At 42.5% G+C, this 15,418-nt stretch overlaps 1 protein-coding gene across 8 annotated transcripts; it reads left to right on the plus strand.

Moving 5' to 3' along the window:
- Window positions 1-3,525: 3,525 nt before the first annotated feature.
- Window positions 3,526-15,255, plus strand: LOC109903724 (transmembrane protein 268-like). Of its 8 annotated transcripts, none has more exons than XM_020500607.2 (10): window positions 3,526-3,641; window positions 5,179-5,248; window positions 5,694-5,839; window positions 6,209-6,303; window positions 9,511-9,618; window positions 9,839-9,991; window positions 10,368-10,478; window positions 11,254-11,343; window positions 13,148-13,369; window positions 14,922-15,255. In XM_020500607.2, the coding sequence occupies exons 3-10, from the start codon at window positions 5,722-5,724 to the stop codon at window positions 15,090-15,092; spliced, it is 1,068 nt and encodes a 355-aa protein (XP_020356196.2). In that variant the 5' UTR covers window positions 3,526-3,641; window positions 5,179-5,248; window positions 5,694-5,721; the 3' UTR covers window positions 15,093-15,255. The 8 variants fall into 8 exon arrangements, with proteins under 8 accessions (XP_020356196.2, XP_020356195.2, XP_020356199.2 ...); XM_020500606.2 differs by having other exon boundaries at window positions 5,710-5,839; XM_020500610.2 differs by having other exon boundaries at window positions 5,179-5,222.
- Window positions 15,256-15,418: the final 163 nt, after the last annotated feature.

Consider the following 15,418-nt stretch of genomic DNA (forward strand, 5'->3'; position numbering starts at 1 on the left):
ATTATTTTGCTGTAGCATAATGTTTTTTGATGTCATACACTTTTGCAAGCATATCTGATTTGCAGTAGGCAAATCATCCCCAATTACTGGCTTCAGCCACAATTTAAATTCAGGTACAGACTCCCACTCTTTTCTGTACTTCTGACTGTACAATTTTGATTGAGACATGTTAATTGATGTTGTAAGTTCCGTTCAAGATCAAACATTCGTGACCAACTATATTCATTGGGTTTGTCTCGTTGAATGCATACTACTGCTGCTGGAGTCAGCTAACCATTGTTAGATCATTATTTGCAATTTGCTGAAATTGGTGCTGGGGTGCTGCTGCCTGTGCACGAGCTGAGCGCCTGCTGCTGACATCACTCACAATGCACTTTTGCAGACAGGCACGTGTGTTGTGACTGAGTGTGTGACAGAGAAAATATTTTTTTGTGTGTCATTTAGAGGGAAAATGCGTGCATTTTAGTGTTTGAGTCACTTTTCAAAAGTTGCTAAAAGTTCCAAATACATTTTTGAAAGTAGCTAAATTTGTTGCTAGGTGCTGTTAGGAAAAGAAGTTGCCAGGGTAGTCTGAAAAGTTGCTAAATCTAGCAATAAAATTGCTAAATTGGCATCACTGCTGGGAACAATCCAGGGTCTGTAGTGACACGTCGCGTGCGCGAGCGTCAGAAAATAAATTTTGAAATCCATGTTATTCAATTATTGCACCCACACTGCCTTGCCAAGGGCTAAAATAGAACTCCTTTCTATTTCTGACGCAGATCGCGCTGAAAGTCCTGCCTCTCCCATCTCCTCATTGGTTATACCCACGTAGGTGAAAGATGAAATGTTTTGCCTGTAGTCGTGGTAATACTATGAAAGTTTAGATGCTGATCACCATATAAGTTCAACGATGTAAAAGCCTGAAAGGAGGAGAGACGACTAGAAACGATTCGGTTGTCCGTTTTATGTGTGAATTATGCTGGACCAGCATAGATCAGCATGGACCAGCATAGTCACCAGCATACCAGCATAAACTGGTCACCTGCATACCAGCATCACCAGCATGACCAGCTAGTCGGCAATTCTAACCAGCTAGACCATGCTGGTCAGCCAGAATATCCAGCTAACCATGCTGGTCAGAACAGCTAGACCAAGCTGGTCAGACCAGCACAAACCACCATGGACCAGCATAAACCACCATGGACCAGCATAAACCACCATGGACCAGCTTGAAATACAGTACAGTGGCTTGTGAAAGCATTCACCCCACTTGGCATTTGTCCAATTTGGTTGCCTTACAACCTGGAATTAAAATTTATTTTGGGGGAGTTATCATTTGATTTACACCACATGCCTACCACTTTGAAAATGCTAAATATTTTTTCTTGTGAAACAAGGTTTGTTGCGGTGCCATATTCTTTCAATTTTTTATTAATGGATTTAATGGTGCTCCGTGGGATGTTCAATGTTTTGTATGTTTTTTTATATCCCAACCCTGATCTGTACTTCTCAACAACTTTGTCCCTGACCTGTTTGGAGCGCTCCTTGGTCTTCTTGGTGCCACTTGCTTGGTGGTGTTGCAGACTCTGGGGCCTTTCAGAACAGGTGTATATACACTGAGATCATGTGACAGATCATGTGATACTTAGATTGCACACAGGTGGACTTTATTAAACAAATTATGTGACGTCTGAAGGTAATTGGTTACACCAGATCTTATTTAGGGGCTTCATAGCGAAGGGGGTGAATACATATGCACGCACCATTTTTCTGGGGGGGAATTTTTTGAAACAAGTCATTTTTAAATTTCACTTCAATTTGGACTATTTTGTGTATGTCCATTACATGAAATCCAAATAAAAATCTATTTAAATTACAGGATGTAATGCAACAAAAGAGGAAAAAGGCCAAGGGGGATGAATACTTTTGCAAGGCACTGTATATGCTGGTCTTGGCCAGAGCCATATATAGAGAGAGTTGGGCCAATATGGTTTCTGTCAGAACGTCCCGAAAGCACCACTTTCTCCTCCATAGCCTTTGCTAAGTGATAACTGATGCTTCCGTGCTGTTGCTCTAAGTTGACTTTTATTTCTGATAGTTTTCAAAACCTATGACGATGTCCCGTGAAAGCAGAAATGACATTTGTTGACACCACAACACAGCACAGACTTGGAAACACATTATCCCGAATACTAATACATAAAAATGTCTGTTATATTCGCTGCTCTGTTTTGCTTGTTTACAGTGGGTCATTTCATAGTGAATTGTCAGAGGCGCTCTCAAATTGTTACATCATCAACATTTCAAGAATAAAGGCAGTAACATGGCAGCCGTTCTATAACCTGGTTGAACTCTCTATGCATATGGCTCTGGTCTATGCTGTTTTTTTCAGGAGGGTTGTCCTGGGTTATATTTTTATATATAGGCCTATTGCACATGGTGGTAATGAGGATGATGATGATGATGATGAAAATAGGAATTTCCAGGTGAACGAAAGAGAAGAGAAATCACAGATCAAGTCAATCATAAATCAATACAGTTTAATACAAGTTGCAATAGGGAGACAACAACCAGCATAGAAGCAGAGAGAATGTCTATATGGCCTCTTGGAGACACATCCGTTATATTCTAATCAGACAGCACTAAATGTTCTGTAAACACCAGCCCGAGAGGCTTGTAGGAACTCAAACAAAAAGCAGTAACTTTATCAGCTGCTACATAATCACACAGTGTATCACAGACTACAATAATAATCAGTCTGTCCTCGGTCCTTGTACCTCCAGTCTGGCATCAATCACTTTCAAGAGATATGAGTTTAATCCATAACATACAGCATCTAGTCTAGTGACCATTACAAACAGAACACGGGAAATCATGGGAATTACATCATGGGAAAATATATAAATATGCTAAACATTGTGTTAATCACTCTTGACATCAATGATGATGACTAGTGCTTCGCACAACTAAGTATTCCGTTTTATTAACTCCTTCACACAAGATGGCGTACTAGACTGAGCACTTTAGTGAAGTGAAAGACTGGCCACCATGCCTGTGTTGTGCCATGTCCCAGTCACAAGGTTTATTGTAGTCTGCTATGTCCAGAGTAAAAAAACATTGAAACACCAAGTCAACTTTGTTCACACTTTTATCACATGAGTCATCAGATTGTGGTTTCTAGATAATCTTCTTTCAGGTCAACTGGTTAGTCTCACAAAATTATACAGATTTCCATGGTACCAAGTTACAATCAATAGCATACATCACTCTGCCTGTTCTCATTTGTCAGTGTGTACGTGCGTATCCGTCCCAAAGACCGTATGTGATCCGCCCAAGTGTACGTGTGTGTGCTTGCCTGTGTTAGTGTGTGTGTCTGTGTATGTGTGCCTGCGCGTGTGCGCGTGCGTGCATGCACCTGTGCACATTTGTCCCAGAGACCGTATATGATCCGTCAATGCAGACTTGTGTGTGCGTGCATGTCTGTGTGTGACCTCTCACTGTGCCCCTCTGGGCTCTGGGGCATGTGTTAATGTGTGACAGTCCCTGCCCCCAGCAGCAGACCACCAGACCAGAGTCATGACAGCCTGGAGAACAGCTGCTGTTCTCCCAGGAATCCAGATCCACACCCACACTGGCTAGGATAACAACAACAATCTAAGGTAGGTAAGGAATAGTGTGTATGAGTTTGTTTGTGTGTGTGTGTGTGTGTGTGTGTGTGTGTGTGTGTGTGTGTGTGTGTGTGTGTGTGTGTGTGTGTGTGTGTGTGTGTGTGTGTGTGTGTGTGTGCGCGCGCATTGATGCCTCATATAGTTCAAGTAGGATCCTACTCTGCCAGCTTATATCCATTTGTTAAAGAAAGCTTGTTGTCATTGTGTTTTGATACATTGCTATGTCATTAACACGGGACCCTACACAGATATGGTTATGCATGCAGACAATACCCAATTTGGACTCATTTTCTCATTCACTTTCTCACTCACTCTATTCTCTTTGCTGGGCTGAGAAGCATAGGCTGCATTCCACCAGTCATGTGGTCTGGCTGATCTAAGTCACAAAGCTGGGAGAGAGAGGTTCCCATGCCAATATACCCCTTAAACTGAAATTGACTTTAGAGAGAGAGAGTTAGAGATTGTGTGGGGGGAAGGGGGGGGGGCTTAAAGTGGGTAGTAAATGAAAGAATACAGGGGGATACAGGAAGTCTGGTTCCAGAGGCATTGCAGTGTAGTTGGAAGGGAAGAGGGTCACACTGTAATACTGTACCTGTATTACGTTGAATGCGGGTGGGTAGGAAGCTCTTGATCATGTAATAGACTCTACATGAAATAGTCTCTGGTGAGTTCTCCTATTAGTCATGTGTCTTATTTACGTTCAGCACCTCACTGTCACTGCTAAACTTTATGATTCTCTGAAATTGTTTGCATCTTTAAGAACCATACCTAGAGTTCGGAAGGAACTAGATCAAGAGAAAACACGAGGGGAGTACTCAGCCAAGCGGAAGTGATGGTTCTTGCTTAAAATATTTTGTTATTCTCTGTCATTAAACCTGCATACACACACACACACACACACACACACACACACACACACACACACACACACACACACACACACACACACACACACACACACACACACACACACACACACACACACACACACACACACACACACACACACACACACACACACACACACACACACACACACACACACACAGATCACACACACAGATCACATGGTTATACACAGCTACATACACTCATTCGCATAACATTGTAGACATGCACTTTTCTTTACAACACGTGCACAGAAACATATAGAGTCAAACTGTTTAAAAGTTGGCAAGATGTCACAACTCACTGACAGCAGGGAGGAAGTGAGAGTAAGAGAGTGTGTGCCTGAGAGTGAAAGAGAGAGAGCGAGAGAGAAGGGGGAGAGAATTAGAATGAGAGAGAGAAGGGGGAGAGAGATAGAATGAGGGAGAGGGGGAGAGAGAACTACTGTAGGGATAAGGAGACAACTTGAAATCAACCTCGCCGACAGCATTTGTGAAAAACATTTGTCTCCCTCTCTAACAAGCAAACGAGAGAGACAAAGCGGCAGAGGGAGAGAGGGAGGATGGGAGAGGGAGAGAAAGAACAAAGATATAGCTGCTCTCTCAGGCTCTTCTCTATTTTCATTATTTCTCTTTCACAGATTTTGTAGCTGCTGAAAGGAAAGCGATAATTTGGCTGTGTATGGTGCGTTGAAGACAGTGCCTATTGAGGTGCAGTATCTACTGGGGGAATATTTGGTCAAATTTTCTCAATTTCAATGTCTTTGTTTGTTTTGCATGCCACTGGAATGTGCTGCTTGTGCTTCTTGCAAGCTGTAGTGTTAGTACTCTCTTCATAATACCGTGTATACATCACACACATACTGTATCTGACAGTCTACGATACATGGGAACTAGGAAGTGGTGTCATAATCATGCCAACGCATCTATCTGCTTGAGCAAAAAAAGCTGTAGCCTGGACCCAGATATTTATGTGCTGTCTCCTCTAGTCATTGTAGGAGTTGACAAGAGAGCATAAACAGATCTGAGACCAGGCTAATGGAACTGTGTTGCTGCATTGTATATCACACTGGCAGTCATCACACTGGCCATTCACACCACTCTTACTCACTTCGTCTGAATTATGGTTGGGGATTTTGATTAAACTGTATCACAGTTTTTTGCTCGTTCAGGATCTCGTCATCATGGATGAGATGGAGGACAAGACTTCTGTGCCTTCAGACGAGAGCGATGTTGAAGTTGACCTAAGACGATCATCCAAGATCCAGACAGAGAACAGAAGAACATCTAGATGGAGGAATGGTGCGTGGTAACATAGTTATCAAACTGTACTATGGGTAAAAGTCTTATCATGCGGCATATCCTGTTTGTCAAAATCATTTTTGTTTCTCTTCCTTGTTCTTTGTTTTGCCTATTGGCAAGATTTTCTGGATAAACTAACACTTTTCACAATGTCCCGCTTTTACCCATGGTCTTTTTTCCTCTCTACCCTTTTGATTCTCTCTCTATGTTTTGACTCTCTCAATCACTCTCCTTTGTTATCACTGTTACAATCTCTGTCAGAATGTGTTATTGTCAACCTTAACACACTCTCCCCTCTCTTCATCGATCTATCTATCTATCGATCTATTGATCTATCTATCACCCCCCCCCTCTCTCTCTCTCCTCCAGGTCAGTGTGTGCTGGCAGTACCCACCTCCTCCATGCTGAACCCCAGGTTTGATCTGTCATTCTGCAGGGCTCTGCTGGAGAGGGAAGGCTTCCAGGTCAGTGCACCCCCCCCCCCCCCCCCCCCCCCCCACACACACACACAAACTCTTGATTTCTCTCTCCATCTCTCTCTCTGGGCGCCCACTGGCACTCTTTATTCTCATCCGTTGGGCCTCGCTATGTCAAGCAGCCTGTCCATTTGTGTGGGGGAGGTTAAACTAGAATAGTTCGCTATCTCACTTCCTCTCTCAGACTGTCTTATGTCTCATCAAAATATAGGCCTACTGTTATGTCATTAATCTAAAAAGCTTTCATGAAGAAAAACATGACCCGTGCTAATGCCACAATCCTGAATTTATGAGACAGCAAATTGTACCCCACACACTTATATTTTGCAAAGCTGAGGAATAGGGCTGGAGAAATGCAAGCGCTCATATTCATAGATAAAGCTTTGCATGCAACGACTGACATTCCATGAGATCAACGTGATAGTTAAACATATTTTGAAACTGTAGGTCTTAAATGACAGCAAAACATAAACCATGAGTGAGGACGGGATTCAATCCGATCGCTCCTTTTCAGCTATGCACCTTTTATTTGATTTATTTTACCAGGTAATTTGACTGAAAACACATTCTCATTTCCAGCAATGACCTGGGGAAGAGCTAAAGGGGATGAATGAGCCAATTTAAAGCTGGGGATGATTAGGTGGCCATTAGGTGGGATTTTTAATAACCATAGAGTGTTAGGACACCCATTTTAGCATTCCATCCAAATGACTGCACCTTACACAGGACAATGTCCCCAATCACTGCCCTGGGGTATATTATTCAGACTAGAGGAAAGAGTGCCTCCTACTGCACCTCCAACACAATTTCCAGCAGCATCTGGTCTTCCATCTAGGACCAACCCTGCTTAAATTTTTTTTTTTTTTGAAACCAGCCATTTTTTTCATTTCACTTCCCCAATTTGGACTATTTTGTGTATGCCCATTTACATGAAATCCAAATTCATTTAAATTACAGGTTGTAATGCAACACAATAGGAAAAATGCAAAGAGGGATGAATACTTTTCAAGGCACTGTATTTTGAGTTATGATAGGGTAAGACCAGTGTACTAAGCTCATGAGGTATTTCTAAGTTATGTTCTTAAAAATCAGTATATTTCATTCATTGGAATTACAACTGAACAGCAGTTAATGTTGAAAATGTTACCTCAAAAGTCTAAGTTGATGTCTAAAACATCACATCCAGGGTGTGTTATGTTTGTGTCAAAAAGCCCTGTACCAAAACTTGGAACAGAAATTCTGAGAAGAACACAGCTGCAGAGTTGATATGACCAGTAGTGGCTGTAGTGATGCATTTGGAGTGGAGTGGCTATGTTGCCAAATTCTCTGGACACCTCTTCCCAATAGCTAAACAACCAACGCTCAATGATGAATGGAGAAGGGAAGGTGTCAGCAGGGGTGGGACTGGGGCGGAACAAGGCGATTACCTTCGGTCGTGCAGCATCAGAGCTTTTGGACAGCTTATTCACACAGACCTTAATGAGGGAAGTGAGAAATAACATTCTTAAACTCTTTGATTCCCTTATTTCGTTTCTTCTTTTATTTAGAGTCAGTTTTTTGTTCTACCGATTAAACAGCTTCAGTAAAGGTTGAGGTTTATTTATATATGCCTTATATTTACTCTGAGATGGTGAATGTGCCACGTCTGTACATGATCCACCTTTGACATGATGCCTACCAGCCACACCTTCCCTCTGTAAATCCGATAAAAGGACAGGACCCACTTCAGCCCAGCATACCTACCTGCCTACCAGCCCAACTAGAACCATGTTTGTGTTCTTCTGTGTTATCTCTCTCCTCAGTCTTGCTTTGGATGCTGAACACGACACTCCTGACCAGGTGTGACTTTATGGACGCTGCTATAAGTATGTTGCCACAGGACTGGACTGGGCAGACGCTGTGTCCTACTGTGTGACTCAGGAAGCGAACTTGGCCTCTGTGCACAGTGAGGCTGAACACCAGTTAATCAAAACCCTAATCAAGACGTTCAACCCTTTAGAGTTCTACACCTGGATCGGGTTGTCTGACGTTGTTACGGAGGGGAGGTGGATGTGGACTGACGGGTCCAAGGTGGACTTTACCGACTGGTTTAAATCAGACCCTGATGGTGGAAAGGCTCAAAACTGTGTAAATACACACTATCAAACGCTGTGGATTGATAATGAATGCAGCGAGGGTTATGCCTTTGTCTGCGCTGAGCGTCTCTGCTAGTCAGTCGTCCGTCAAGATGGAGGTGCTGTCTCTGGCTGTCCTAGGAGAGAAGAAACCCTTTCCCCCCCCAATATTAAATGAACACCTTATATTGAAAATAAAAGTTGCTTAAATCATTGTTTATGGATATATATAACTATATAGCTACATAAGTTTTGTGTGCTTACATCAGCTGTCTTTTAATTCTGTCAAGAAGCTCTGTGGCACCCAAAACTTGACACAGGAATCACGATAGAAACACATTGTTACGTGGCAATACCCACACACAATGGGTATGTAGTGCTGCTGCCTTTGGAGCACAGCTTATTTACACAGACACAGTGAGTGGTTTTGACGTTAGAGATCATACTCACACACACATACACTTACACATCCACACACTGTCACGGATCCCCCCCCAGTACTGCTGCTCATTCTGTTCACCAGTTCCGGAGGTCTACTGACGGGATTCATTATCACCAACCCCGGACTGTCTTGTCTGATTACACACACCTGGTTCCCATTTCCCCTGATTAGTATGTTACATATGTGCCCTCTGTTCCCTCTGTCGGTTATTGTTCCCATATCCGTTGGCCGTGTGAGTACCTACGCGGTGGTGCAGCGGTTATACTGCGTGTTTTATATATAGTGTATTACGGGTATCGTCCCATGTCGTTCAACAAGGTTTACCCTCGCTCTTTTGTTTGGGTACAGCCCAGTGTTTTTGTATACGTGTTTGTTTTGGGTGTATTAAAAACACCTATCGTGTATTCCTGCCGCCTGTCTCCAAATCCTTTATACCAGCGTGACACACACTCACAGACACACACACTTTGACAACCTTTTGACCACCCAGATCAAAGCACTCTTTCCCCCACCCCGCCATCTTATCTTTTTCCCCTTATCTTGTTTATGTGGAATGTGTTTTGGTATAGTATGAAAGCCATTGCATGGAAAATTACATTTAGAATACATTATTGCCATGTGTTGATTTCTCCAATGTAGATTCCTGTAGCAGACTTTGAGACACCTCTGGAAATAGCACTGGACGTGCCCTCAGTCAGGAGATACCTGTTCTTTAACTCTTCTCTCTTCCACTTCATCATGGCACCGGTAGGGTCCCTCAAAGTATTGGTTCATAACTCAAGGGTCCATTGTATCTGTTATATTTGCATCTTTTACATTATTCACACTATAGTGTCCAGTATCAGTTAATCTCATACGCCATCAGGAGATCTTTTACTAATGTGTCCGGTATCTGTTCAGAGTTAGTGCTTGTTCTTTGTATGTTTAGTTTATACTGTGTATAATTTTTTTTTTATCTCCCCTCCAGATTCTATATGTGGTGATATGGTGTGCTGTGTTCTCCACTCTTCACCTCTATCTCTCAGTCACTGACTACTGGGTCCTCTGCCTGTCTGTCAGTCTGGCCTCCATCTTCCTCACCACAGCCATCATTGTCATCCTCCACTATAGTAACAAGGAGGTGGGTGTTCCATCTGTTTTTCAGTCTGAGAGAGCTTAAGAACCTTAATGGTTTGCTCACTTATAAATGCAATCCAATCTTTAATCGCAGTGCTATTAGTGAGCTGCGGTAGCAACATAAATGATGCATAGCTATTAATAGGAATGCATCTGTGCTTGTGGAAGCAAATAAATAGACTATGTAGCTATGTCACACTCAAGAGGATTGAAGCAAAACATTCACAGACACTTTGAAACCAATATGGTTCGTTATTAAACACCATGATTTCCATGTCTGAATTAGATAGAGATATTGGTCTACAGCCTGCAACCAGTTGTAAGACCCTGAAACGTTAAGATTTTAGATGTACCTGTAATGTTTAATGGTCGTCCTACAGATAAACATGAACATTGACGTGCGACTCATCCAGGTGAATGAGAGGCTGAGCCGGCATAAGCTGCTTGTTGGCGTGGCTGACTGGGTGCAGAACTGTACTGGAAGTCTACAGGTAGGCAGCGTGAACCTGCACAGAAAGGCAGCTCAATCCGAGAGGGCAGACATTTTGTGTCAAACCTTTTTATCACTCTCCCTTTCTGACAATTGAGGTTACTTCTAAATGCCTGTTTGTTGTGGTATGAATCCATAACCGGATCCCTCGAACGATCAATTATGAAGTTATATATCGATGTATTGATACGATTGTGCGGTTTCATTGTAATAGGAATTTCCAGGGGAACAAAAGAGCAGCCACACACAAAGTCGGTCAAAAATCTATCTGGTTCATTGTAAGTTGCAACAGGGAGACACCACCCAGCACAGAAGCAGAGAAAATGTCTAACTGGCCTCTGGGACAGGCCCTTTATATCCTAATCAGACAGCACCAAATGTTCTGACACGTACAAAGTCAAAACGATAAAGGCAGCGACTTTGCCAGCTGCTACAGAATCACAGTGGCCACAGAATGCCTCCAATACAATAGTGAATGATCAGTGTCCTCGATCCTTGTACCTCCAGTCTGGCATCAATCACTATCAACAGATATGAGAGTAATCCATAACAAGTCTAGTGACCATCAGCCTGCACCTTGAGTGTCACAAATGGAACCCTGGAAATGATGTATTACAATAACTCCAAATATGCTAAACATTGTGTTGATCCCAACTTCAGTCATTTAAAATGTCCCCATTACATTCTCTGTCTGTCCATCTTACTGTCTTTGTGTATGTTTTTGTCTCTCTCTGTCATTCTTTGTCTGTCTCTCTCTCTCACTCTTACCCTCTCAGCTGTTCATTGTGTACTGGGATACGGCCCACTGCTTGAGGGCACTGACTGAAACTCTAGGGGAGATGTGCTTTGTCAGAGATGAGGCCCAGGTAGGTACATCATGTCACCATGTTCGGTCTATGACTCTATTGATTTGTGTCTGCGTTCTCTTTGGCAAGGCTTTTCTGTCCATGCTGTTTCCGGAAGGCAATGGGATATAATATGCATAGCGTAAAACTTTGATTAATAACCCTGGCGATTATTTGCTTAAATCACTGAACACAACAAGCGCTTATTAGAGACAAGATTCTATTCGAAGCACACAGCTTTTGCTCATTTGCATATATAATTGTTTAATTCCAGCATTTGTAATCAATTTCTTCATTACCTGCACTAATCTGTTAGCATTTGCACACTGTGTCAAGTTTATTTTGTCTTAGTATGCTTCTACCCCCCCCTCAAAAAAAATGCTTCCTTGACAGATTTTTCTCCTGACTGTGCATTTTCGTCAGTTATTTCATCACTAGAGGGTGATCTGACGATTTCTAAGGGTCTGGGCCCGGTTGCATAAGACAACTTAAGTTTTCCTTAAAGTTTCCTTAACTTTAAGTCAGTTGCACAAAACATTTTAAGTGAAAAAGTTAAGAGTACCCATGAGGTCCCTTAACTTCTTCATTCAGTATGGATGTCAAATGTAAACAGCATTTGTGGAGGTGAATGTTTCTACACCTGCATTGCTTGCTGTTTGGGGTTTTAGGCTGGGTTTCTGTACAGCACTTTGAGATATCAGCTGATATAAGAAGGGCTATATAAATACATTTGATTTGATTTGATTTGTTGCTTTCGTCTGCTGTGGTTACAAATGGAAAACATCAACCAGCTAATGTTAGCTACTGAGCTAAACAATGGAAGATGCACAATGCACAATCCATCTCTACAAAGCTAGCTGGCTAGTTAGCTATAGCTACTCTGTAAGCTAGCTTGACGTACTAGAAAGTAGTATAAATAAGTTAAGAAAAAAGTAACTCCGAGGAAGTTGGTTTATTATCTTTTGAAACAATTAGGGTATTCTGTCTTGAAGTTCTATTTTTCTATCTCACAAAATGAAAGCGATTTCTTTCATGAGAAGCTTAGTCAGTGAATCAGGTAATCTCCATGGTAATCAGATACTCTTTCTGCCATATGTGCCTTCAAACTACTGGAAAACCCCTTAAGTATGCCCATACCTAAGGAAATATTTGGTGGGATCTAAGCAATGCCCTTAAACAATTCCCTTATGTAATGGAAAAGTATTACTTAATGTAAACCCTTAAGGAAAATGCTTAAGATATTTTATGCAACTGGGCCCTGTACTCCCAAAATTGTTGACTGTTTTTGTGCTTATCAGTTAGTTAGCAGTACTCAGCTGTTAGCAGTCAATGGCTAGCAGTTTCTTACAATTGACATTGTTTTTCGAGTTATTACTGAATTATTTAATTTAATTAACCGAACATTAAACCTCGTAAACAATTAATGGTAACCTAATAAACATTTACACCCAGCGTTTATTTGAAACAGGCGTTTATTTGCTGAAATGTTTGCCGTCTCCCGGCTATTAAAAGGGACAGTCGGCTATTTGAGACTGCATTTAATTGAAGTTTTACAGTAGATTGATATTGACAAATCTCTGTGTACTGTTAAAAGAAATTGTATGAGGCAAATTGAAATTAAACTGGAAATTGACAACAGGAGAATTGAGTATTATAGATTGTGATTTAGGCCTATCGGAGGATTTTAGATGGTGTATATAGCCCTTCAATTGTCTAGTAAGGCAATCTTGTGATGTGTAATAATGACCACCATTCAGTGGTTCTGTGTAGCAGTAGCAGGCAATGCAATCTAATGGGTTATCCTCACTTTTCACTCGCTCCCTAGAAAATACTTAATAAGAGAATGTCCCACCTTGTCCTGGTGACAGAGGTCATGACCTTTGATCCTGTGGCGGGGGGGTCAAGTGTCAATGAAAGTTCTGATGAGGAAAGGCCCCTCTTGATGAACGATGAGGAGACTGGACACAGTACCTCAACCAGCCAGAGGGAGGACACCAAACTCACCGCTAACTACAGTTTGGTACCGGACCAAATATTACCAGCTCAGGTTAGTTAGAGAAACTGCTTTCAATAATACTTGTATTCTTATATTATAATTTGGACTGCTCACTAAATGATTTTTCTATCGTGCAATATGTTGAACAAATGGTATTCCAGATCAGTGGACGCTGGTGGAGGGAGAAGTCTGGAGAATGGGCTCCAGCCACCACTGTCTAAGATATAGCCTACCTACAGACTAGAGTGTGTTCAATATACACTGCTCAAAAAAATAAAGGGAACACTAAAATAACACATCCTAGATCTGAATGAATGAAATATTCTTAATAAATACTTTTTTCTTTACATAGTTGAATGTGCTGACAACAGAATCACACAAAAATTATCAATGGAAATCAAATTTATCAACCCATGGAGGTCTGGATTTGGAGTGACACTCAAAATTAAAGTGGAAAACCACACTACAGGCTGATCCAACTTTGATGTAATGTCCTTAAAACAAGTCAAAATGAGGCTCAGTAGTGTGTGTGGCCTCCACGTGCCTGTATGACCTCCCTACAACACCTGGGCATGCTCCTGATGAGGTGGCGGATGGTCTCCTGAGGGATCTCCTCCCAGACCTGGACTAAAGCATCCGCCAACTCCTGGACAGTCTGTGGTGCAACGTGGCGTTGGTGGATGGAGCGAGACATGATGTCCCAGATGTGCTCAATTGGATTCAGGTCTGGGGAACGGGCGGGCCAGTCCATAGCATCAATGCCTTCCTCTTGTAGGAACTGCTGACACACTCCAGCCACATGAGGTCTAGCATTGTCTTGCATTAGGAGGAACCCAGGGCCAACCGCACCAGCATATGGTCTCACAAGGGGTCTGAGGAGCTCATCTCGGTACCTAATGGCAGTCAGGCTACCTCTGGCGAGCACATGGAGGGCTGTGCGGCCCCCCAAAGAAATGCCACCCCACACCATGACTGACCCACCGCCAAACCGGTCATGCTGGAGGATGTTGCAGGCAGCAGAACGTTCTCCACGGTGTCTCCAGACTCTGTCACGTCTGTCACGTGCTCAGTGTGAATCTGCTTTCATCTGTGAAGAGCACAGGGCGCCAGTGGCGAATTTGCCAATCTTGGTGTTCTCTGGCAAATGCCAAACGTCCTGCACGGTGTTGGGCTGTAAGCACAACCCCCACCTGTGGACGTCGGGCCCTTACCACCCTCATGTAGTCTGTTTCTGACCGTTTGAGCAGACACATCCACATTTGTGGCCTGCTGGAGGTCATTTTGCAGGGCTCTGGCAGTGCTCCTCCTGCTCCTCCTTGCACAAATGCGGAGGTAGCGGTCCTGCTGCTGGGTTGTTGCCTTCCTATGGCCTCCTCCACGTCTCCTGATGTACTGGCCTGTCTACTGGTAGCGCCTCCATGCTCTGGACACTACGCTGACAGACACAGCGTAGTGTTGCTTCCGAAGTGGACAGTTTGATTTCACAGAAGTGTGATTGGAGTTACATTGTGTTGTTTAAGTGTTTTCTTTATTTTTTTGAGCAGTGTAGTATTATTAAGGCTCTTTTGTTGTTCATGCTATCCAAACATATCTCTTTTTGCAGGCCAAAGCACTCCAACTTTTACTGACCTATGGTGCAGTGTTTGTCAAGCTGTTAGTGTCTGAAAAGCTTCCAAACTCCACACACCGCCCCCTACGCTCCAGGAGGAATCACTGCACCACTGCCTCCCTTTGTCTGTGTCAGTATATCAAAACCAAGGTTCTACGATTATAAGACAGGGACACAGAGAAGCTTATTCATTCCACTTTAAATAATATGTTATTGTAGGACAGTATAATATTTGCACTGATCATGTAACAATCGCAATTTGAAACCCACTTTTGTGTAAAAACAATTGCATTCAATTGTACAAACAATAAATATATCTTCTTTATGAGTTGTGTCCTTTAGTAAACAAGTATATTCCTTTATTTTGATAAGGTACATGCTACAATATATTTTGGGAGTGCATTTAGATAAACAGGGCAAATTATGAAGGGATTTGGAGGAGAGATAAAAAAAAGAGAGAGAGGAGGGCAGGAGAGGACAGATTCAATGAT

The sequence above is a fragment of the Oncorhynchus kisutch genome, linkage group LG14, assembly GCF_002021735.2.
Source record: "Oncorhynchus kisutch isolate 150728-3 linkage group LG14, Okis_V2, whole genome shotgun sequence".
In the NCBI taxonomy this organism is placed as follows: domain Eukaryota; kingdom Metazoa; phylum Chordata; class Actinopteri; order Salmoniformes; family Salmonidae; genus Oncorhynchus; species Oncorhynchus kisutch.

Coding starts and splice junctions, on each gene's coding strand:
- LOC109903724 (XM_020500611.2), top strand. Junction 9,619..9,838: donor TCCACTTCATCATGGCACCG/GTAGGGTCCCTC, acceptor TCTCCCCTCCAG/ATTCTATATGTGGTGATATG. Junction 9,992..10,367: donor TCCACTATAGTAACAAGGAG/GTGGGTGTTCCA, acceptor GTCGTCCTACAG/ATAAACATGAACATTGACGT.